This window comes from Toxoplasma gondii, chromosome XII (assembly GCF_000006565.2).
Source record: "Toxoplasma gondii ME49 chromosome XII, whole genome shotgun sequence".
Classification (NCBI taxonomy): Eukaryota; Apicomplexa; class Conoidasida; order Eucoccidiorida; family Sarcocystidae; genus Toxoplasma; species Toxoplasma gondii.
Window position 1 is genome coordinate 1,252,800 of NC_031480.1, and position 25,133 is coordinate 1,277,932.

General features: G+C 53.3%; 2 protein-coding genes across 2 annotated transcripts; one reads left to right on the plus strand and one right to left on the minus strand.

Moving 5' to 3' along the window:
• The first annotated feature begins 11 nt into the window (after positions 1-11).
• On the plus strand, positions 12-14,373 carry MSH1 (mutS domain protein). The gene is made up of 13 exons (XM_018779821.1): positions 12-1,328; positions 1,573-1,713; positions 2,523-2,679; positions 3,671-3,945; positions 4,194-4,822; positions 5,060-5,471; positions 5,638-5,820; positions 7,078-7,449; positions 8,031-8,888; positions 9,359-9,547; positions 10,449-10,944; positions 11,596-11,922; positions 12,500-14,373. Exons 1-13 carry the CDS (start codon positions 396-398, stop codon positions 14,017-14,019), a joined length of 6,492 nt encoding a protein of 2,163 aa, XP_018634824.1. The 5' UTR covers positions 12-395; the 3' UTR covers positions 14,020-14,373.
• Positions 14,036-24,425, minus strand: TGME49_218830 (hypothetical protein). Its single transcript, XM_018779820.1, has 12 exons — positions 22,343-24,425; positions 21,274-21,507; positions 20,787-20,910; positions 19,863-20,296; positions 19,144-19,226; positions 18,580-18,664; positions 17,994-18,079; positions 17,572-17,660; positions 16,990-17,144; positions 15,598-16,257; positions 14,868-15,044; positions 14,036-14,567 (listed from the first exon to the last, which is right to left on the minus strand). The coding sequence occupies exons 1-12, from the start codon at positions 23,720-23,722 to the stop codon at positions 14,415-14,417; spliced, it is 3,660 nt and encodes a 1,219-aa protein (XP_018634825.1). The 5' UTR covers positions 23,723-24,425; the 3' UTR covers positions 14,036-14,414.
• Between the last annotated feature and the right edge of the window lie 708 nt (positions 24,426-25,133).

Sequence of the window (25,133 nt, forward strand, 5' to 3'; positions counted from 1 at the left end):
GATGGTCAGTACCCTGATTTTGCATCAACAGTGACATCCTTCGCATGTTCTGGAGTAAGGCCGCCTCTGGGGGGTGTCTCCTTGATGCGCTGCCTAGTCCACCGGTGTTGTCCGAGAGGCAGCTGGGCATTGCAGCTTGGTACTCTTGAGCGCTCGACTATTTAAGATATTCCACGACTGTGAGTAGTGTTTTTCCGAGGTGTGCCATGGATTAGAGAACTCAGTTTTACCATGCGACACCCCTGAATGGAGTAGAAGGCCCCTTTGTTGGAGTCGCCGGTGGTTCGGCTCTAGTCACTGGGGACGCGCTTCTGCATTGACCAACGGGAAAGCCGAGACGGCACCGCGGCTCCACACCACAATGGTGTCCTTTTCTCTTTTTCATCAGACCCACGATGGGAGGGGATTCTGTATGCAGTGACCGTGACCAGGAATGGCGATTCTCCTCTAGGCAGGAATTTTTTTGCTCCATTGCCTCTCGCGCTCTGCGGCCCGCTTCGGGTCCGGGGGCGCCTCTCCGCGGCTCCGCTTCTTTCGCGCGCTATCGCTGGAAACTGCAGACGATTCTCTTTTCACTTGTGTGCATCTCAGTGGAGGTCAACGCGAGACTGCTGATGGAAATGTTTCCGCGACAGCGCGGTTGCCGGCAGGGTTTAGCCTGCTCCGTTCCGCAAGCGTACTGGTCGATCAATGCCTTGCTTTCCGCGAACAAGATGCACGGCCGCACGTCCAAGAGTTTTTTACAGAAGGTCGCGAAACGCGACAGCAGCTGCGGAGGGTGGGCCACTCTTGGGCAACATCAGCTGCTGGACTTCTTTTCGGCAGCTGCAAGGGACGCAGCAGGCCAGTTGCGTGGCTGTCGCGCCAGCTTGCCCTTTCTTGCCTCTTCTCGACGCGTCGCTTTTGTTGTCCATCCGGACCGACGCCTCGCACGTCCGACCATTCAGTTGCCTCACGCGATTTCAGACAGGCAGACTCATTTCCCTTCAAACGCATCCCGCCTGTCCGGCCGCTTCTTCCACACGCAGAAGCGTCCGGAAGCGCCGACGCGCGACAACCTGCTGGGACCGAAGCCGAGTCGAAGAGCGGAAGAAAACTGCTCCGTTCTGCGTTCCTCTGCAGAAAGCTGCCCGCCTCCCTCGGTGGCAGTACACCCGACGTTCTTGGCAAGGCTGCCGCTTCTTTCCCGTCCCGCTTCCCGGCGGCTGCTCTCTTTTCTTTCCTTCGACCATCCGTCGATGGTTCCTGACTCGCTGCATATGCCGCCTCTCCTCGTCTTCGTACGAGAACAAAAACGACTTCGGCCCGACAAAGTTCTGATTATTCAGGCAAGTTCCAAAGTGTGTGCGTCACAGGAATTCCAACATCGCAAACTGTCTCGGTCCCCGCGCTTCAGGCAGTGGTGATTTGAACTGGCACCGCCAGTCTGCTGTCTCGCCTTCTCCGTTCCATCTTTTTGAGCAGCACTAGCAAAGTTGTCCTAGACCGGGGTTCCTGGCGACGGTATGCGGTGTCTGTACACCTGGTTGAGTCTTGATTTCCTTGCTCTGACGTGGTGCCTTTCTTTTGCAGGTTGGAGACTTCTTCGAGGCATACGGCCTCGATGCTGTTTTGCTGGTGGAGTACTGCGGGCTGAATCCGATGGGTGGGAAGGCAAAGGCGGGGTGCCCCAAACAAAACCTGCAGCAAACGCTCGATTGTTTAACGAGTGAAGTGAGTTTCGATTGTCGATCTCGACCCTTTCAAGCTGCCTATTGGCACATTCGCCACCCTGGTGTCATCTAACTTCGTAGTCGACTCTCACTCTCGTCACCGTCGCGCACTCTCCTCTGTCAATCCGCTTCTATCGCTTGTACAGATCTGACAGAGCTCGTCAGGTTTTTCTTCGTGTTTACCTCGCTGCGGACTGAGGCTGTGTCAGCAGCGAACAAGGCACAGGCGAGAAACACATAAATGGCCAGAGGCAACCGTTAGATTCCGCAAGCGGGTTTCGCGGTGTCTTTTGACAGCCTGTGTTCTTGATATTCCGTTTCTCGATTCCCCGTAGTAAACACGGTCAACGAATGACAGAACGAGCATTTACAGCTTATGTAGTGTCGGAGAGATAAACTCTGGAATTCGCATTCATCGACAGCTACGGCACCTGGTTTGTGTAAATCGCGGGTGACCTTTCCTTGTCATGCGCTTAACGGTGCCTTTTAACGTCACGTGTGATGACAGTTGCCAACTGTCTGTCACATTCGAATGGATTATCCTGCTTACAAGCGTCTTTTGGTTTGATGGACCGACCAGACGCAGACGCCTCAATACGGGCAACCGATTCATAACACTGCTGTTTACAGCGTTGCCTTGAGCTGCAAAGCCTCTCATGCACTCAACTTAAGGACTGTGTAAATGGGCGATCACAGCAACCGTTGAGACCTGCGAGGCGTTAGATCTTTGAGTCTGCATCATTGCTTTAATTGTTCAACATTCTTTTGCAACTCTCTCGTCAGGACATTCTTTCCGTTGTCTCTGCACAGGGCTTCTCCGTGTCCGTTTTTGAGGAGTTCGCGTCTCCTGTGGCGGCGACTCCAATCGCACCTGGAAATCGAAAGCTTCGCCTCCTTACGCAAATTGTCTCTCCTTCTTCACCCCTGTATCTCCCAGCCCACATGCCTCTTTATGAGGGCGAGATCGGTGAGGTTTGACGTGGACGCTCTCGAAGTCGCGTCCGTCTACAGCTACGGTAGCTGCTGTCCAGTCCTTTGTTTACAGCTGGCTCCGCTGCCTTCAGTGCATATATCGTCCGATTCGGTGATCTGACCTGTTCACACGGAGCTCACTTCAAATAGCGACTATTCGTTTCTTTCCGTGCGTGATCAGGTCATGCGATATCAACGAGACAGCACCTGAAGCTAGACACTTTGTGACACAACACAAAATGTGATTTCTTCTCGCATCCGCTTCCGAGCTATTACAAATGCCTTCTGACAACCTTTGTCTTCCCCGCTCTCTCGAGAGACCGTGTCGCGTCTTGAGTAGAGGCGAAATGGACCTTTACAGGGATCTGTAGAGACACCGGTAGATGCTGCAACGCAGAGGCCGCCTTCACTCTGCTAGCCGCATAGACTGGTGTTCATGTGAGAACCTGCATTTGTATCCAAGCTGGACAAATTCCGTATATCTGCTTTGGTAGTTTCAGAGCCCGACGTGGGTCGGTGAAGGGTTACTTGAATCGCTGGACCTCCGCATCGCTGACAGACGCAGAGTCCGAACATGCCACGAACGCTTCTTAAGGACGTCCTTTAGATCTGCAGGCTGACTCTCTTTTTGCACCGAATATAGATTGTGGATGCTTCAGGACATGCCACATGTTCTATTGTTGCGCATTTTCACTCGAGTCTCCCTTCTGTGAGTTGGTGGCCATCCCAGAGGCTCGGAAACTCTGTGAAACGCGAGCAGCGAAACCAACAGATACCACCGCACGCGCCATGTCCCCACTGTTTCAGATGCCTTGTCTCGGGCTGTTCGACTGAGCTCTCCAGTTCGGCAGCATTTGTACAAAGAACACGTCTTCGTATAACGTGAAGGTTGCAATCCACGGTCTAGGTCTGATCGTAGACCAGATCTACTTCTACTGCGATACCTGCACTACGTGGTCCACCGGTTTCCTTTCCGTTGCCTTCAGGAGCGCACACTCCAGACTCAGAGCCGATTTTTTCGCTGTACTACTCCCCGAGTGCAGGTTACGCTTGCGGAGAAATCGATGTTCCACAGAGAACTTTGAGAGTGGAGGGCGGCTTGACTGCCGACGGCGTTGAAATGCGAATTACGTCGGCCACAGGCGGCGCACCTCGAGGCGAGCTGTATGTACACCAGATGTCGGCGCTCGGCGTGCGAGACGACGGGACCACTCGGCTGGCCAAGCGACTCTTTCCCTCTCTCCAGAAAATATACTTGCGGGTACGTAACGGCTGCGGAGAGCGACAGAAGCTCTGAATCGCTTCTCCAGTGGTGCATGCAACCGAGTTCTTTCTGTCTCCTAGACAACACCGGCGCAGTGGAAATGGGAGAGCTTTGCTCTGGTCACGTGGCGAAGCATCTGTGTCCTATCCTACTGAGATGACTTTTCTGCTGCACGTTCCTGAGAATGTACACTCGCCCTGCGACTTCCTGACTTTTATCGAGGAAATATCTTTGCCTTTTTGCAGGACTACAGTTCGCCGTCGGCCTTCCACCGCGCCGTGCTGCGGCACCTGACCGCCTCTCTGCAAGTGCCTCATTCTGAGTTCACCATTCGCTCGCACTTGGACTATTTCTCTCCCTCTGTGGCGGTTCCGGAACCCGCTGCGAGTCCCGCAGATCCCTGCCTGCTGTCCCCATCCGAGCTGGGGGCCTCTCAAGCTCCCCCTGCCCGAAACGGATCCTTGTCTTTTCCAGAGAACCGCGCGCCCTTTCCACCAGAGCCTCAACTGTCAACTGCCGCCCTGTCCGCAGAGGATGCTCGAAGGCAGGCTGAAACTCTAGAGCGCGGACTCGCTGAAGACGGACGCGCGAGAACTGACGCAGCTCTCCGCTCTGCATCAGAGGAGTCGCCTGCAGAACCGCCACGACAGAACAGCGGAGAAGTCGTTTCGCCGCACAGCCAGCAAGTTCCGCCACTCCTCGCGAGGCCACAGAAGCACCGACCGCATCCGTTGTATGTGTCCACGGCATCGCAGCTGGGCCTTCTCAGACCTTCAGGCAGACAAGGAAACACCGTCGCTTCCACTTCGTCCTTCGTCGTCCCTCCTCTTCACCTCGCCGCCCTCCCTCCTGGCGCTCCCGTCACTTCCACGCGGTACGCTGCCCGCTGGCTACGCAGCCGGTGTCGGGAGAAGAGATCACTTAGAACGCTTGATCCTCGTTCGAAGGACTGGAGTGCTGTGTAGTCGTAAAGCCTGCCTGCGAAAGGGGCTCTTTCAAGCGCTTGAGAGAGCGTCGAATTCGCGTGGATCCTTGCTTCGCAGATTTGTCCGCGTCCTTCCTCCCCTAGCCACAGCTGCTGATGTCCCCGATCGACTTTCTGTTTTTCCAGATTCATTCAAAGGCTGCTCCTCTTCCCGCCTCCGCATGCGGTCGCCGACGCAGTGCAGAACATTCTTCGGCAGCTGCTGCGTCTCGGGTGTACAGACAGCCGACTGTCTTCCACCTTCATGAAGCACTTTCCGGGAAGTTCATCGCCTTCTGCTGAACGCTCACAGGCTCCGACAGGGAAGGAAGAAGGCGACGGCGTTTGTGTCGGTTGTCAATCGCCCCCAAGAGCGACCGACTTCTCTGCAAAGAATCGGTCTTCCGAAAGAGGACTGGCACAGAGCGGACAAGCGGCCGCCCTAGACAGCAGCGCAGAGAATTTGGCGACGCATGCAGAGAACAGCGATGTGCTTCTCGTACCCTCAGTCCGAGTCATGGACGCCGGGAAGCTGGTGCAAGTAATTTCGTCACGCTCGGTAAGCCACTGGGAAGTTCGTTGTTTCCTTCTTCGAACCGCGTTTTCACCCTCGATTCTTTTCAGACGCTTCCACGCTCCCTGCGCGGTCAGTACGAACTCGTTTAGGAATTGTAACGAGCCACGGCTTTCCCCCTGTCGAGTTGGATGTGTGTCTTTTTTTCTAGGCCAATCGAAGATTCTTTCTAGAAGTTCTGACTCTCCTCGCACCTACGCGCTACTGCCTCCGTCGGTACCCTCCTTCTCTGCTCAAGCCCCTCCTCACCGTTCTCCAACATGAGACGCAGCAGCAGGTCTGTCAGGAGCGATTCCTGCAAGGCGTCGAGAAGGCCATTGCTCTGATTGAACAGGTACGAGAGCCTCACGAAAGAATCACCCGGCGTTGTTGGGAACCTAAAGATCGTAGGTAGACTGTCACTCGACTTACCGCACCCCAAGTGGAAACAAAGTGTCTCTGAACAAAGGGTCCGCGATCCAGAAGCGTGTACTCTAACTCGCAAACAGAGACGGCGTAGTGCCTGAGACAGAGCACTCGCCTGCCGTTTGTTTCCAAGTGTCCGTCGTTTTTCTGGAGACTAAACCGAATGAAACCTCGTGGCGATTCCCGCTCAAAAAAAACCAAAGACGAACTCACCGCGCATGCAGCACGGTACTGAGCAGGACTCCTGTTATAAGATACAGACAACCAAGTTCTTTATAAAAATGCTGGAAACCACCACCCCACTGAACTACTTAAGACAGGCCAAGGTGTTCCCTATGCGCACCTTCCGGCACCAAGGCTAATCTTCATCGGTTGTGCTCGAGGGTTAATACATGAATCAATGTTTCCACTCGCGTTAAGGGAAGTCAAGCGAGCACCGACAACAAGACGACAGGAATGCACAACAGGAGGTGTACGTGGACTACCATTAAATCCAATTTCGTTAATACACGTTGCTATACCTAAGTTTAAACAGACCACGACATCCGTTGTCTTTGACATAGAAAGGTAGACCGAACTAGTCTGTCAGAGAGTCGAAGCTCAACTCCCTGTGAATGCAGCGGTGCCAGTCGCGCACAAGCAGTCGCGAAATGAATGAAACGATTTCTCTGCTTGTAGAGCCTGGCTGTCTACCAGGGGCTTTGATTCCATTCTGCGTTTCTTCGTTTGTTCCTCAGTTGGTATTGTGTATCTGGCGTGACCAGGGAGATTCAAGATTTCAACACCAGAAAACGAGTTCATAACTAGGGACGGTCTCCTTCCGGATGTGTGTCTACGGCTGGTGTACCACGGCATCTACTCAAGCGCATGCACCATCCGTCCCGGTCTAAAAAGAGGGTCTGTGTCTTCAAACGCATCAGCTCTCTAGTCTTGTTGTGCGTCAGTGTGTGTTGCCATATGTTATCGCCCTCATGGCTGAAACTCAGTGTAACCTTATTTGAGTTTCCTCACCCAGCTCGAAGCCCAGATCATGCATTACATCTGACGGTGAATTGTCGCTCTCGTCTGACGCGCTTGGTCGATACTTGTTTTTCCCTTGCAGCAAACGGAAACTCTATACCCAATTGTTTCGTTTCACGCAAACCTGAAACCCGTCTTGTTTCTCCTCTTTGTGCTTTTATCTCAGGTCCTTCTCCTGGAAGAAGAGGAACAAGAAGCAGCAGCGGAGGGAGCAGCGCTGGCGGCGATCGCTGCAGCTGAACAGATGAGTCGCTTGGCGGCATCTGAGGTGCAGGGAAGGCCCTTTGAGAATCTCTCTCCCCACTCGCAGTCTGCGCAGTCGGGAGAGAACTCAACGTTCGGAGGAGATTCTCGAGACATCTACAGCGCCGCAGATGCAGCAGCAGCGGCTGCGCGTGCAGTGGCGGAAGCTGCAGCAGCTCGCGAGGCGGCTGAGGAGGCCGCTGCTCGGGCGATGGCGACCGTCGCAGGGGGTCACGCGACGAGCAGCAGCACTCGAGGTTTGTTGCCAATTCTCGACGATTATTTCAAGCGGATGGTAAGTCGCGGAGACGGGCAGTTTTGGCGGTGGATTTAGGTCTCGAAAACGCGGAAATGTCCCGTGCAGAGCCAGAGGGAGAGTCTGCATGCACTCGGGGTGCGTGAAGCTTGAGGTGGCACAAACCCCGATCGACAGCGGAGAGACGAGGGAGTTTTCTGGAAATGGGAAGGGTGAGAAACGTAAACAACTTTTTCACAAACACGCTGGATTGATTTCTTGTGGGAGTAATCTTCATATGAAGCCTAGGAAGCCTAGAACATGACCGGTGGACGGATGGACTTCAGTGTCATACGATCTTGAAATTCAAGATTTGCACAGTCTTGGTAACGCCAGTGCGTTACGGATTGCATGCTACACGTCGATTACCATTTCGGTCTGTTCTCCATTCTTCTGCGAGGTAAACGGACCGAGCAGTCTGTGACGAATTTGAGACTCCAGACACGATCTCAGAACTCAGGTTTGAGCTCCTTGCCGTTGGCTACTTCCTCGTTGCTTTCCGGGATCGTCCGTCTGTCGTTAACCACGCGCCATTCGTCATCTCTTCCCTTCCACTTTTGTCTGTCTCTTCGGTCTCTCAGGAGCGTTTTCGTGGGCATATCCAGCCATTCTGCGTTCCCTACGCGCATGCACTTGTGGCGGCTGCGGTGGACGACCTTTTGGTGTCGATTTTCGAGGACTTTGCGGGCGCAGCCAGGATGCCGGCTCTCCCGGCTGTCTGTACACTCGAGGAGTTTCTCCCTTCTCGCTCTCGCGCGCCTGGGGGGGAGAAGACGCCGCTGACAGCACGAGACGTCGTCGACCTTTTCATCGCTCTGGAGCGCAGGCAAACCCCAGGGAAGGGATCCGCGGCGCCCTCAGCTCGTCTCGCCTGGCTGCTGGAAAAGCAGACACCGGTGCGCCTGAAGATTCCTCCCGCAGCTCTCTTTTCGAGCATCGCGGCTCTCCAGCGCCAGCGGCTGGCTGCGGCAAAGTCGGGCGACTTCGGGAGACCAGCTGGCGAGTGGCTTCGCCTCATTGCAGCGCTCCAGAAAAAACTCTGGGGCGACACGCTGAATGAGTCGGTGTATTTGAAGAAGGGTAAACCCCCGTTGGAACCGGTGAAGGCCATCAGTCGAAACGGGAGAGAAAAGAACGCGAAAAGTTCTGCTGCTCTGACCCCCGAATTTGAGTGTGGAGTCGCGGAGGCGCAGGCGGCGAACGCCGTGACACACGGAGTCGAGAGGAGTTCTTGCCGCGAGGCCTTCGAGGCACTGGGCGAGACTCCAGGGGAAGCGCTTGTGTCCAGAGAGGAGGGGATGGGCAGCGGGCTGCGTGTGACCGAGAGAGCCACCGACTTGCATGCAGGAGAATTCGGGACAAACGAAAGAGAGGCCAACGAGCAAAGAAGTGCTGTGGCTACCACTCCACACTGGAGCAAGACGCCTGAACACCCTAGGGTAGGACCTGCTGAGATCTCAAGCGGACGCAGGGAGTTCGGAAGGTCACGGACATCGATGGTTGAAAGGGCGAAATGAGAAGCGCGTTACCGCGACTAAACCTTCGATTCTCAGTCCAGTACAGAGGCGCATACACGCGCGCAGCCTAGTGTTAAACTCGCCGCTTGTGACAAATAGAGTCTCTTACATTTTGCGGCGCTACCAGTGGGCACCTACGCCGAGTGGCAACGTTTTTTCGGTGACTGCGGAAGTGTGTGACTCGTCTCAATAGCAAGAGAAAGCGATACCTAGATGCTGATATGGAGACCGTCGTACTGAACGTTCTCCCTCTGAGACAGGAGTATTGGGACGCTTTGTCTGGGAGAAGTGGAAACTGCATGGTACTGTTCCAGTCAGAAGTGCTGCGTCCTTGGCATCGTTGTGAATCAAATTTCTTCTTCGTCTTCCATCTCTTGCGTGTTTCCTTGCAGGACAGACACGGTCACCAGATTGCCTCCGCATGGACAACGCCTCGAGTAGCAGCCTGTTCACGAGCGTACACTGCGGCGAAGAATTTCGCAGCTTCTGCAGTTGAGAAGAGACTGAGGGAACTCAGCAGAGATCTTCAGCCGTTGCTGCCCGACATTTTGCTGGCGGCCCACCTCATCATCATTCTCCAGGTATGCACGGGAACAGACTGAAAAGTTGAGAAGAAACGCGTCATCTGTTCGAAGTCACAGCGAAGGTCAGCGTCTAAAATGTGCAACCCAGTATCAACTTCATTCAATTTCATAGAGATTGAAGGCAGGAACGTGACGGTGGACCATCGCGGGAAAACAGCCGATGGCCTTCAGTTGGTTCTCTTCGAACTGATTATCATCTCCACTATGCTCTGCTAACAAGAGAGTGTGGATCGGGTAAACGACGAGCTTCGAAATCTCAACCAGTTGTCCACGCCGTAGTGTATGCTCCCCATCCTGTCTCAGAGATGAGCTCTACCAGTATGTACTGATCATCGTAGCACCTGAGTAGGCAAGTAGTCAAGGTACGACGGGGCAATGATTAGGTATGTCCACTGTTCATCGAAGCTGATGCTCGTGCGCCAAGGATAGAATACGGTGAACCGCTCTGAAATAACGATGTTGCATGCGGAAAGTTTACGCTTTTGGTTTCCATTCGAGACTTTCGATTGACGACTGATCCATCCCAGATTCAGTCCTGTTCTCTGCAGAACACTGTGAGTGGGTCTGAGGTTTTGAGTGAGATGGACAAGAAATGTCTTCGTCAGCTAGGCCACCTAGAGAGGAGACAAGAGCGGTCAAAAACATACCCTTGCTTCGGTTTATTCGATTTGGATTGTTTCACTCTGAAAGTGGAAAAGAAGTCACATGCGACCTCGACTAAAACACTTGCAGATACGAGCGTCGGCCGCTGAACAGTCGCCTTCCGCTAACTGCCGCGAACAGCCCTTAATGAACATTCGAGAGCAACCTCAGGACGGTTGGTATGCCGCCCACCACATTTCTGTCTGGGGGTGTCTTTCAATCCAGAAGAAAGCTTTATCTGTGCCGATGTTGACAGAGTCTGAGCCACCATTCGACTTTCGCGGCAACTAATGGGTGGCATTTACCCCAGCTCCTGGACCCAAATGCTGAAGCAGAACTCAAGGTCGATACTTTGACTCCATACTACATGCGTAGACCCGATCTGAACACCCTTCGCCGCCAGCGTGCGGTCCAGAGAGACCGTGCCGCGTTACTGGACAGAGAAGATCGCGGAAGCGACACAAACCGAATAGCGGAATCGAGAAGGACCGGGACAAAAAACGAAGAACTTCCAACTGACGATGAGTTTGCCAACGCAAACAGGACACAGAGTCGGGACCCCCTCTCAGAGCAGGTGCAGAAGGACACGGCTTCGCTCCTGGCGCATGCATCAAGCTCGCTGTCGAAGGAGCGGGAGGTTGTGAGCTACTCCTTCGATATGCACGGGTTGTTTGTTTTAACGGGGGAGAACATGGCCGGTAAAAGCACCTTCTGTCGGTCTGTTCTCGCACTCGTCGTCCTCGCAAACGCAGGTAAGAACGAGGAGGGAAGCAAGTGGATCTTGGTCGAGATGAGATTGCCCGGGTGATGACGCTTGTCGAGATGGAATCAGCTGAACACCGCATACTCATACATCAGAGGTAGTCGGCACAATGTGGGATCTGTAGTGGCATCGCGGTGAATCCTAGAACATGCATCGGTAAGACGACGAACATGGTGCTAGCCAAGAATACAACAGAACCATAGAGAGAAGTCTTCCGTATGGGTTGCGGGGATTCGTTTGTGCATGCATGTGCCTGGGAAGAGGGTGCAGCGGAGGACGTTGTCAGTTTGATTCAACTTGTGAGGGAAGGCGTGGTTCTACGCACGGAACAGTCATGTGCAATGTCGATACATGGAAGGAGGGTTCTTGTCTCTGCTGCGGCATCAAGGATCTTCTGCATCGGGAATGTTGTAGGCGTAATACGTGAACGGATTCTTTACTGCTGTTAGTACCCTCCTTTCGAGGTGAGCAAAGACACTCGTGTTTAACAGCTCCTTGTCACTCCCCTTGGCGCTTGTGGCTCGGTCGGGATCTGGTTCATGTTCTGGAACGCATCGCAGAGAGGCTGAGAGGCGAGGGTTTCCTCTTCGTTGTCAAGCGCTGAAGTGGACGCACGTATTTCTGTACGTTTCTCCCCCAGGTTTATTTTGCCCCTGTGGGCCAGCCACGACGGTACCTCGGTACGGGGCGTTCCTCGCGTCGTCGTACATGGCTCACGACTCGCCCTTGGAGAACAAATCCTTTTTCTATGAAGAATTGTCTCAGCTCCACAACATCCTCTCTCAGGCACGGAGCTACGGTAAAGTCCTACCTGAGAAAACAGCGGCTCTTCCCGCCTCCTTGCTCTCAAGCGACACCTCAGATGCCGGTGTTTCTCTCCGGACGGAAACTGCAGACGTTGCATTAACTACCCCGTTTGTCATTGTTGATGAACCTTGCAAAGGCACAGCGCCTAAATGGGGAGCAGGTAAGTGGAACTGGGTTGCGATTTGGAGGACAGATTTAACAGGATTGACGCACTCGACGGGCTTTGCGCAGATGGGTTGACGACAGGCATAGGTTGACTCTGAGAAGCCCAGAAAGAGTATCGCGCCACCCAATCGACGTAACAAAAACAGCGGGCTAGATGGACAGAGAATCTCTGAGTCGATCTCTGCTGCGCACTGTCCATCGGCGTTTAGTTTCATGTCTAGCGAAAAAAGGAGTTGGCAGTGTCACAGTCGATTAGACAGAATGTTCTGTCGTGAACGTCGTTTTTCACCTAGACAGGCAGGCTTTCCTTCCCCTCCGGTGTCACAAGAAACCGTCGTTTACTCTCTCTGCAGCTCTAACGCTCCATCTGCATTGCTCTGATGTTAGAATGTGCCTATTCTTACAAGTGGACTCGGAGTCTGCGAGACTTGGAAACACCGAATCTTCTCTGTGTTGCTGTGGTTTGAGTGTTTGCTCATTTCTTTCGTACCACTGGATTTATTTTTGTGAGGCATGCCAACGCACTGATGATTCCAAGCGCAACGCGTCCTTTTACCACTTTTTCTTTGCAGGGTTTGTTGGTGCGGCCTTGGAGCTGCTTTGCCGCGGGAACACCCACGGCGTATTGTCAACCCATCTTCATCACGAACTGAGCCGCCTCCCTCTCGACCTTCAGCCGAACGTCCGGTTCAAGCGCATGGGCGTCCGCAAGAGAAACCCCACCTCTCTCGTGCTTCCTGAAAGCTGCTCCGGACCAGCATCACTCACCGGAGGACGGGATTTACCGCGGTTCAAAAGTTCACAGCCCTTGAGTTCCCCCCTCGACTCTGACAAAAGAACGCACTTCGCGGCAGGGTCTCTCGGTGATGATAGGTTATACACGTTCGAACTCCTAGACGGCATTTGCCAAGATAGCAACGCCATGCAGACTGCGTGGAAAGTGGGCATGCCTTCAGGAATCATCACGAGAGCAAATGCACTGCAAGCACACTTAGATGCGGTAGATCAGGGGAAAATCCCTTGTAAGATCGGCGGCGTTTCTCGGGGGGCTGTTATCAAAGACGGGGATGGCGCTAACACGGGAATCTCTTCCGAAACGAGCGATGAAATTGTAAGCAGCGGAACGATTGCGGAAAAACGATTTCCAGAAATGCACGAAACCCCAAAACAGCCTCCAGACGAACTACCGCGTCACAGAAACGAAAACGGCCAGGAACCTCAAGGTACGACAGCGGATGTCTCGGAGACTGTACAGCTACACACGTTTCACCAACCCAATCCCGAGAATGCAGGTTCGCCAAACGGAGAACCGACACCGTGTGGCGGTATCGGTTTGTTCGCCGAGCCACAAGGAATCGTAGATTTTCCGAATCGAAGCGCCTCTGTGATGAGTGCTTTTGCGTCTTCCGCAATGGCCTCTAACGCTCTCCTTGCACGCCTGCGGTTGGCGATGATCGAAACCACCCGAGAACTGACTTGCGCGAACGCGCCTGCCGAATGTGTTCGGAACCAAGCAGAGTCACGAAACAACGCACTTCACTCGGTCGATACGAATGCCGAAAGACCTCCGTTAAAGATAGCTTCCGCAAAAGATGTTCTTCCAGTGCTCGAGCTACCGGCCCTGTCGAGACGCTTAGCAGCTCCGCCGCCTTGGCAAGATTGCTCTGCTTGTGTTTATATGCTTGTGGCTCCGTGTACTGCGGCACGAAATGCACATCGGCGTGCATATCTCGCGAGTGAAGTGCCTATGCGCCGGCCGCCGGACTTCCCAGCTCAGGAAGCGACGCGCTCTCGAGCAAGTGCGGACGAACCGGCAGGGTTCTGTGCCAATGTTTATGTGGGTGAAACAGAACGCCTTGAGACGCGTTTGCGAACTCACAGCCGTTCGCCGCTGTGGGCTCATGCCCGCGTGTTGGTTGTGAGAGTGAAAAACAAGGCAGAAGCGCGAGAGGTTGAGACCGCCCTGATTAGAAGACTCAAGGAAGAAAAGGGCGTCGTCCTCATGTCACTAAAGGACGGGAACCGTCGCGCATCGGGACTGAGTGTCAGGGAGGATGTTTCAACTTCCGAGTCACAGGATGGGAGAGACTGATCAAGCGTATAGTGCTGCCCCCAGGGGGTAACGCGAAATTCAGTCTGGTTTAGCAAAGCATTTCGAGAGGAACTGAGCAACTCAAGCCCGCTGGGATTTTGTGGATTGTCAAGATCTTTTTTTCATGCACTTTCGGCAACCGCGGGGTGCGGACGTTGTCAATACATCACACGCGCGTGTTTTGCGCTCGGCGTATCCGCAGTCGCTGACTACGGAAGACGCAGTTTGTGTCCACAACACTCTCGTTGCCAGTTCCAAAACGATGCGCCGTCCCTGTGTTTAGTGTCAAGCGCATTTCACGAGCTACAACCCGGTGGACTCTGCCTCCTTACCGCGCGCAGTGGAGCCTCATCGTGTGCTTTTTACTTGTTTCTCGCGACACAAGTGCACTGACACTAGCCAAAGGTTGAGGGCGAGCGCAAATATATGCGGAAATGCGTCACGAGGGCAGCGTCGTCCTCAGAATAGTCGCTCCACTCTTCGTCAGTGTTCACACACTCTACTGGCGGGGGAGGGGGCACGAGTTCCTTTGCCTTCCGGTTCGTGACCTACAGATACAACACGGAAGCGAGGGTGGATTCTCCATTTCTGATCCAGAGAAGCAGTGTCCCCTGATTCCCGATTGCAAAAGTGTTATTGCAGCACACGGTCGAGTTCGTCTGGGCAAAAAACCACAACCGAATGTCGACATCCCTGGCAATCTGGCGACTGCTCCTATTCATAAGTGATCGTTTTCGCTCTCCGTGTTAATACGAGTACCACCAGTCATCCACATATTACGCCTAGAAACACCCCCGAAGAATAGTTGAATGCCGTACTCATCGCAGAAAAGCGAATACTCTGCTCACGTGTTGGAAGTCAGTGAGTTGCCGGTGAAGCGTCCAAAGCAGAAACGGGTGGTTGGGGCCGCAAGCAGACAGAATGCGCAGAGAACGATACCAGAGAGCAACATCTGGACGGTCCACCTGCGCCAGCGAATCCGAGTCGCGCGGAGTCAGGACGATGCACTGACGGACCAAGGCGCCCTGACAGGAAAAAGACAAACAACTTGAGAGAAACTGGAAAACAAAGAAGAGGGGCAAACCCCGCATTTGAAAAGCAAGCACACAACAGATCCAAAGAGGTGATGCACGCACGCACAGGCACGCGTGGCACAGTTTAAGACATGCGGCCCCTCCAAACAGAGAAAAATGACAACGAAAAGCCTATATCAATAAACGGGCATATGGCAGCAAGTATCTATTTATCAATGCAAATATATATATATATATATATATATATATAGTGTACAGGTGCACATGAGTATAACGATGCTTAAACAGAGATATAGGAACACGTATCTCTCTCTCTTCCTATATATATATATATATATATATAGTTTTCACCTGTACATGTATGAAACGCTACTTGCCGCGCCGAACGGATTGAGAGTAAAGCCATGCGTGTCTCTGAATGAGGGAACCAGTACAACCGGAGAGGGAAGACGAGACTTGGAGATGCCACGAAAAGCTTGACGGTCGCGGAAAATGCGAGAGATAGTGGCCTGTTCCAGAGGTGTCGGCCCCCGTCGTCACCTACCCACAAATGAAGGATTTCGCGCGGGTTTAGAATTTCGAGAAGCGCACGCTGCGTGCACCGCAGACCGACGAGGGCCGCGGCGGTGCCGACCACGTCGCATTTCCACAGATAAAAAGTTTTCAGTGGGCTTTGCTCCTCGCCAGGCCATTGCGAGAAGGGCACGAATCGGGCCTCGAGCTGTCGAGATACCTGCTCGGGTGTACCGACACCGAGCTCCGCGCGCAGTTGCGGCCACCAACTCCGCACGAAAGACGCAGAAGGAAATGGACAACCCAGAGGATCCGAAGCAGGCAGACACGACGAAGAAGAAACTGACGAAGCTGCAGAAGAGGTTGAAGAAGAGGGCAGGGAAGAAGGAGAGATGGCCGCTGGGGAGTTGCTCTTTTGCTTCTTCAACTCGGTGCGGTCGGACGTCAGAGTCTGGTCCTCAGGTCCGCTTGAACTTTGCTCATCGGAAGGAGGAAGTATCCCAACGGAGAAAGTCAGAAAGACCAAGACGCCAGTCAGGACAGACAACGCGAGATCTCCAGTAGACTTGCGAAGCACAGGATCCGGCGAAGACAGAGAATCGAACACTTGAGGAGTTAGCGCAGACGGGACGGCGAACGACGCGCTCGGCGCATGCAGTTCATCGGGCGAAACGCCAGCGGGCAGAGACAGCTGAGAAACGAACAAGCCAGAAAGGGCAAGAGAGAACTAGCCAGATAGGAATGGACGAAAGACGACAACGAGTGAGGGCAGAAATAGAACAGAAAAGCGAGAAAATGATAACACAGGTGGAACAAAGGGCCGAGAAAAGAGCGGAAAGAACGACAGATGAGGGACAGCAAACAGGTGAGAGAGAGCCAAGCTGAAGCTAGCGACATGATGTTCGAAAAAGGCGTGAAGCGTCAAAAAGATACACTTCAGACGTCCAGAGAAGAGTCAGTAAAAACGCAAAGAAGACAACGCATATTTCGAACACAGCCTCGACACGACACATGCACCACAAACCCCTCTGCAATTGTTTCCCACACACATTCACACATGCATGTTGATCTACCTGTCTCTCCAATACCAATATATATATATATATATATATATATATATATATGCGGTTGAGTCGTCCGGTAGATAACATGCAAACGGCTGCCATGTTTTCGTGCACGCTGATACCAGCGATTGTGACATGCGTAAACATAGTTACACATATATAAATACATGTGTGTATATCTATCTATCTATATCTATATCTATATATATATATATATATGTACGTCTAATTACATGTACATCTGTATATCACGTTGTCTTTGTATTGTTGCTTTTTGAAGCTCTTTATCACTGTGTCTTCATCTGGCACAGCTGCTGGATGTGATGTGCTGGAGGTTATGTTTTTCACTGAAGCTGCACCTGGGCGTCGACAGCGGGCTGGAGGGAAGCGTGCCAAGCTGCGAGCGATCGAAGAATTTCTGCGTTTCCTTCCTTCCTCTCCAGAGGCGGGACGAGCGGATCAAGCGCAGCGGAAGCCAGCAGCGAAGAGACAAGAGTGTGGATCTGGAAAAAAGCTGAAAAACAAGACATGGTCCTTGAGGACGGAGCAGATGAAGAAGACGGTAAAAAGGGGAGGGAAAGAAGAGGACAACTCAAGGGCGCGGAGATTCACCGATAAAGGAAGACACACCTGATACAGTGGCGAAGACGCAGAGACGCGTGACAGCCGAAAGTGACCCCTTTCTCGTATGGAACAGACACTCTTTAAGTTGCCAAGAGCTGCGCGAAGACAGAAAAAAGAGAGAAAAAGGCGGGAGAAACACAGAGAGAAGAAAGAGCGGAAAGAAACGTTATAGGAAGGGTTAAAGACACAAATACAGAGAGATTGAGAACCGGGAAAAGTGATCGAGGAAGGCAGCAGGCGAGGTATCGACGCAGAGAATGACAACCACAGAAACGAAGAGACAAAGGAAATCCCGGAAAGAAACTTAAAACACTTGCCTTTCTTTTGCTCAGGCTCAGTCACTTGAGGGAAGAGGAAGAGACTGCTCAACAGTTCGGCCGCGCCTGTTGACACGGCCCAGTCGGAGCTGAGAAAATTTAAAAAAAGCACAGAAAAACTTCTTTCGACAGTTGAAGGTCTTCTCTGAACACGAAACGAAAAAAAACGTTTCAGCTCTCAGCAAGCGTGGCTTCATCCCATTACACACGGAAGCCCCCACCCTTCCCTGGCCTTGTCTACGCCTTTTCTGCATGCAGAGACTCCATGACTACTATTCGGGACGGAGAGAGTCGGTGACGTTTCTGCATGCAGAGGCTTCAGACCTAGACCATCGTATATGCTTCCTAGGGTGTGATGGTGGCCGCGTGTTTGTCCATTCCACTTGTCGTTTTTCATTTGGAGTTGGGGTGGCTTCGCCCACCTAGGAAAGGCGAGAAGGGCAGGAAGGAATGGCGCCGCAAGTGCAGGAGGCAGGTGTTTGCAGAAGACGGGGAGAAGTCGGAGGAACTGCAGAAACGGAAGCAGGACAAACAACAAAGGGATGCGCCAAGGACGCCGATTTCATTCACAGATCAGCCGCCCTCCTGGAAAGAGGAACTCCCTGTTTCACGAGTAAACCAGACTTTTGTAAAGAAAAGAAACACCGACGCCACGGAAACCTTCACTTTTTCAGGGATAGAAAACCTATCTTAGACCGGTCCTTTCTCACTATCAGCTCTGAGCCTACTTGCGCGTCTTCAAGGGGACGGCACCATTCGCTTCAAAAGACGTTTGAAATGGCAAAGTGCATGCGATGAAGAACTATTTCTTCGAGCCATCACACTTTCTTGGAGTTGCTAGGAAGCCTGGCACTTTGTTCAGTGTAATTTCCCCGATGTTTCGTGGATCTTCTTGTGTTATGACAGAAAGACACAAGGTGGCAAGAAGGATAGGAGACGCTCGAGACAAAAACTGAGGATTCAACGCCCACATTCCCCCAACTCGTTCTCGTCTCCGAGGCGCCTCACGGTGTCTCCAAACTTGGACGGCTCGCCAGCTAGCCAGGCCCCGCAGAGCCGCGCCGAGGCCGCGAGCTCCGCCTGCATGCGATTGCTGAAGAACGCGGAGAGACATGAAAAGAGCCGAAAACCAGCCACTGTGAAAGGAGAGTGGAGATAGAGGGACGACCAGCGAGACAAAGACGGAACTCCGGGGGAACGCATACGGTGGCGAGAGGAGAGAAGAAGCCAGAGAAGAAGAGGAGAAGCGATTTCGAGAGTCCAAAAAGAAACCCAAAGCAGCAAGCGGACCGAAGAGAGAAAGGAAAGGAAAGCAAACGAGAAGACAACGGGCGACGAGGCGAGAGAGGAGAAGACAAACGGAGAGACGCAAAGGGAGGCGAGACACGAACGGAGACCCAACGAAGGTGAAGAAGAGCAACGCCCCCTGCGGTTGAGACGCGGCTCGCGAGAGCAAGGAAAAACACTGAACGACGGCGAGTTGGGGAGTTCGCAGGCACGGAACAGACAAAAACACAAAACACGAAAACAAGGAATCGAAGAAGACGCCGGCAGAAGCAAAGAGCCACTCACGCTAGGAACGGCCGTCCCCTAATCTCCTCCACAAAGTCGAAAACCGCCTCCATGGCCTCGTGCACAGACTCGACCAAGCCATGCTGAGGAAAAACGCAGCATTACAGGCAAGAATGAAGGAAGAGAGTAAAAAGAGATAAAAGGGAGCAGAAACAAGAGACATACGGAAGGAGAAGAGAGCCACACAGAAACGGCAGTCACGGCAGAAGACTAAACGGACATCCAAGTCGAAGAGAGGTGAACACACACGGTATGGCGCTCGTCTCCATTGTTTATTGGACAGACGGGAACACCCGCACTCTGCGCCAAGACCGCGCATGCAGTTTTACACTCAACAGCTCTCTTGAGAAGATGCGCCCACAAATACAAATAGATAAACACATATAAAAGGAAACAGGAGGAGAGATGCAGATGCTTCTGAATGCGATGTACGCAAATATATATATATATATATATATATGCATATATATATGCATATACAGTTATATACGCCGGCACGTAGCGTAAGGCACAAAACTCACTTCTGTGGAACAGACAGAGATAGAGCGTTGTATGCACATGCGCTTATATATACAACTATACGGCCATCTATATACACACAACATTGTTCGGATAGAGCTGCGAGTACGTGCGGACATGCATCCATTTAACTGGTTTGAGTCAGGAGAACGTCGCGCTGTTTTATCGGGCACCGTGGAGGAGTACTTCGCGATTCTCACCACCTCTCGGGGCATGTGTTCTTCGAGGAAATCCACTTCCTGAGAGAAGACCTTCATCGCGACGTCCATGAACGCGCATGCAGCGGTGACTAGCCGAGCGCGATCCTCTCGTCCGTCCTGACTCAAAAACCACGGAGAACAAGAGGGAGAAGAGGAAGAAGAGGAAGACGAAGAGGAAGAAAAAGAGGAAGACGAAGAAGAGGAAGGAGAAGAGGACGAAGAAGAGGACGAAGAAGAGGAAGAAGAAGAGGACGAAGAAGAGGAAGAAGAAGAGGAAGAAGAAGAGGAAGAAGAAGAGGAAGGAGAAGAGGACGAAGAAGAGGAAGAAGAAAGGGATGCGTTTTTGTCTTCAAGGGCGTTGAGGACATCGTCGAAGTAGAGGCGAATTTCAACGGCACTCAGGCGCGTGGAAACGCGTAGGAGCTGTCTGCTCTCTGCACCGTAAAACAAGGCAGACCTCGAGACAACATCAAAACCTGCGACTGTGGAGTCAATCGCATGGAAGTCTCCCTGTCGAGGACTGCCGCTAAAGTGTTTGGACCCAAGTCCGGCATTGCGACAGCAGTCCAGGTTAAACTGATGTCATTGTCTCGCGTTTTCGAAATCCATAGGTCTCCGTATTTTAATCTGTCTAGACTCACGTCACACGCGTGCATCTTGCGGCGGCCAATCTACATTTATTTTACTCATCTTTTCTTCATATTTGATTTCCGTAGATGTGTTGAGGAGTGCTTAGATTGAGTTCCTTCACGCTTGCTGTCGATCAGCGGTGAGTTGTTCTCTTTTCCACGGAATTTTCCTAGAATGGGTTTCGCAAATCTGTTCTAGATTCAGCTTCACCTTCGACTTCGTTTTCTAACTGCTCCGGCCCAATTTCCCCGCGCTGTGCCTGCTTGCCACCACCGCTGGTCAAGACATTCTCACTTGTCGGCACTGCCCAGGCGAGTCCCCAAAGACGCAGGAAGACCCGCGCGACATCGAGCGCATCCGCTCGTGCCTTCCAAGGAAGTTTGCCGGAGAGGATTTCCGCCACTCTCGCCGCGAGGAGCTGCAGGAAAACCATTTGGAACAAAGTGAAAGTCGAAGCCTGCAAACGACGGGGCGCAGAGCGACTCACGGGCGGAGGCACAGAGGGGGAGCCGGCGGGGAAGGTAAGCGAGAAGATGCGAGACGAAACGCAAACCGGCGAGACAGAAAGACGTACCGCAACGCGCGGAAGCGCGCGAGGACCAGCAAACCAGCAAAGAAGACAGACACAAGGGAGGCATGGGCCGTGAAGGCGACCGGAGAACAGAGACAAGCGGAACGATCCGCAGAGCAGGACGGAGACTGGTGGATGAAGGGAACGCAGCCAGAAGTGGAAAGAAGAGAACAAGGAAGCAGCTCAGTTCGAGAAGAAAGGGTGTCCTACCTCCGCGTTTTCCTTCTGGAACCGCTCTAGGGAGGCGCCGGCACCTCGCCGCTGTTCTCTGCCTTCGCGTTTAGAGGAGACAGAAGGCGACAGTTGGATAGCTCCCTCTGCCTCTGCTGCCTGCGCCGTCGCCTCCAGCCAGTGGCTCAGATGCCGAAGAGAGAGAAGAGTGAGGGCGTTGCTTTCGGTCGTCGCGACCTTCACGAGCAGACTCACGTAGGCCTCTCTCGGCGCCTGAGAGAGCAGGCAGAAAAAAACACAGACTCGACGACTTTTCTTCGCCGCGCACTCCATTGCTGGCTCCTCCTCTCTGTGCGGCCGACGACGGCAGCACGAAGAGCCTTCTCGCGTCGCCACCGTCGCGCGTGGAAGGTGGGTCGCCTCCCGGACGTTTCCTGGAAAGGCTTACGACGCGAATGCTTCAAAAACGAAAGGCAGGACCCGTCTCGCTCCTCTCACGAGCTGCTAGCCGACAGCGGAGACTCAGGCGACGGGGAAGAGCGAGACACCGTTTGTCTCTCGTCTTTCGTCATTCACTTTCTTGTCTCGAACGTGTCAGGGGGACGCGACAAGACACACAGAACGTGATGGGGTTTCATGGGTCCTCCTCTGGGGGGGGGATGTTTCCGATTCCATCACCTGTGCGTCGATCATCTCGGAGAGCTGAGACTCGAACTCGAGTTCTCTATCCTCACCTCCTCTCTCTCGTGTTTCCTCCCTTCCTTTCGCTCCTCTTGTTCGTTGTCTGTTCATGTCCCCAGCCGTCCATACAGAGTTCGCGAAAGTGCTAAATTTGCACATTCGATTGACAATTGGCCGCGACAACATACTCGTCCAAGAAACAGGTAGCGACCGCAGATTCGGTCCAAGTTTCGTCGCGCCATCCTATATACATCACCTAGGGTTATATGCATATAAACGTGAATACGTAGCACGTCAATGTGTGATTCTCTGCATTTAGCTATAAATAAATAAATATATATATATGAATGTCTAGCCGCTAATATAGATCCAAATTATATACTTATCTATCGCCAGTGCGGTCTGAAGTCTCGGCCTTCGACCTTACCTTTTCTAGAGAGGGAAGCAGAATGTCTGCTAAGCTGAAGGCCGCTTCGCTGAGGTTGACGCGTTCACTCCTCTCTTCTGTTTTGTCTGCATGCGCCGCAGACGCGCTGGACTTCCTGCCTATCTTCTCACGTTCGTCAGTGGTGTCTCTCTTGTCGTTTTTCTCTGTGTTTTCCTTGTGGTTTCCGCCCTCTCCACTTGACCGCTTGCTCCGCTTCTCAGACGCGAGGCGCAGGGTCTGCTGGTCTTGGGCGACTGCGTTCGCGACAGCACGAAGAAAGAGACCCTGTACCGGTTCTGAGTCTTCGCCTTCGCTTTCATCGGTCTCTTCGTCGCTGCTGCACGACGCGGACACCGCGCCGAACTCCCTTTTCTCCCACTCGCGACTGAGCTGGAGGCCGTCTTCCTCGAGTTCTTCTTCGTCGTCTGCCTCGGCTTCCTGTTTGCGGCTTGTCTCGCCACTCTCGGACTGTGGGCAGTCACCCTCCAGTGCATGAAGACCTGCGTTCTCGGCGTGCAGCTTGTCCAGTTCAGCGTCCATTTCGTCCAGGGCCGCCTCGAACTGACGGTGAAACCGCTGCTCTTGTTCTTCTTCTTCGTCGCCGCGCTCCAGCTCCTCTGCCGCGTCTCTCAGAGCGCGCGTGAAGGCGCGTCTCCCCAAGACAGCTGCGAATCTCCAAGTGACTTCGAACGCCTCGGCGAGCGCGGATGCCTCCTCACTGCTCTCTTGGTCCTTCTTCCATTCCTCCTTCCCCAAAAGTTCTCCTCTCTCCTGCCCGACCTGCTCACCATTTGCCTCGTCGACATCCGCATGCATCCCCTCCAGCGGTCCCGCCGGGTTCGCGTCGAAGTCGCCAGGGTGGTCTGGCGCCTCGCGCTTCGCAGGTTCAGGTGTACCTACACCCGGGCCGCTGGCGGCAGGCGAGAGTTCGTGGAGCTGGGCCTCGCGCAGGATCAGAAAGCACAGCGTTGGAAAGCAGGAACGGAGCAGACGGGCAGTGAGGCAAGCGTCGACTTGCGTGAAGACTTGGAGGAGACTGAGGGCGAACTGACTGTACGCAGGGGACGCCAGGAGCACTTGTCGGATAAAGGAAGGACGGATGGCTCTCAACACGACGGCGACTGCATGCACAGACGCGGCAGGGTTGGATGGCAAGGACGGAGAAGTCGAGGGGCTCGAGAACAGAGAGGCGCAGCGAAGCAAACCCTGGAATTTCTCTCGCGGCGACGCGCTGCGGAGGAGCGGCAGCAACGGACCCAGCGCAACAGGAACATCGCAAGCAGAAACAGCAGATGAAGAAAATGGACAAGCGGAAGGAGAAGAGGAAGCAGAAGGGGAAGAAGAGGAGCACGAGGGAGGAAGAGTCGCTCGGGTCGCCATCGTGGTAGAGAGCAACTGGAAAGTGAAACCGGCAAAGCCACACCGCTGCGATACTCGTTCCGCGATGTTTGCTCAGAGTCTGAAACGAAGGTGAAGAGAAAAAGGCTCTCCTCAGGCATTTAGGGAGGCCGAGGACGAGGAGATGGATATCATCCGTTCCTTTCCCTCCGTCGGCCTGCCGCTGCAGACGATGAGAGCGAGAGAAAACCGCACGGAACGCATGCAGGCACGCGCTCCGGTTTCTGGCAACAAGAAATCCGCCAAGGGAGGAGAGATACAGTTTTTCCTTGCTCATTCAACTTCAAATTTCGTCTCTCTTCTTCTTCGTGCTCGACTTAGGGGAAGAACTATGCCACGCCAGCGTGGGGCTCGCGCCGCCGGCGACCGACGCCTCGATCGCTTGGGGAAGGTTGTCTGCCGGATGAACACAGAGAAAACCAGCTTTGAAATGTGGAAACTTTGAACTTTCTCCACTTCTTCTGCCGCTTTCTGCCGTGCCATTCGTTTTTTTACCAAGCTGGACTTTTTGTGTGCCGACCTCGGAAGCCTTCTTTCCGCCGTGTGGCCGAGGACCGCAGAGAACCGCAACTGCACAATACTGTACGCGTGCACACCCTCTTGGAAAATGCCCCAGAGAGACTCAACTTCGTTTCCACGAGGAGATCGTCACACATGCACAAACAGACGCCTACTCATTTGCACACAGCGCGAAAAAAACTAGAAAGATGTAGTGTTGCAGATGCGAACGACGGCGGCTATGTTTACCACGCGAGGAGCGCGTGCGCAGAAGATCGACAGCCGTTGCAGCATGTGTCTGGGGAGGCATCGTAAGAGAAACCAACGTCTCTGGACTAAAGCCACCAATGTTTGCGGAAGGAGATTTTCTACTGTCCTGTTCACCCCCGTGTCGACAAGTTCGCCGAGAAAGCCCCAAGAAGTCGACGTAGGGCGCAACACTGCGGCTGTCTGGCAGCGCACTCGAGGGTAGCAGCGCGCAGTAACGCCTTCAGGGGAAGCCCAAGCAGGTTTGAGAATTCAATGAATGGTCGTATGATGTCAAAATCTGCGAACTATAGCGTTTTCAGGCGTTCAATCCCAGACTGTTTCGTTGGATATACATTAGAGAGGAAAATGTTCACAGATAACCTCGACTTTTACTGGATAGCCCTTGCCATTGAGACTCGACCCAGCTCTCTATCGTCACACGGTTATGCCATGAAAACAGAGTTTCATTTGCTGCGCACACTCTAGCAAATATCCGACAGCTCTTCTGCTGCAGCTCTCTTTCACTTTAATGACTGATTTACCCGAGGAAGAGTCTTCAGTCTTCAAGACAGGGCGCCCTCGGAGCGCGAAGCCGGCGCCTGCGTAGCCTATCGAATGACCAATCGAACGGGCTTCCTGCTGCAAG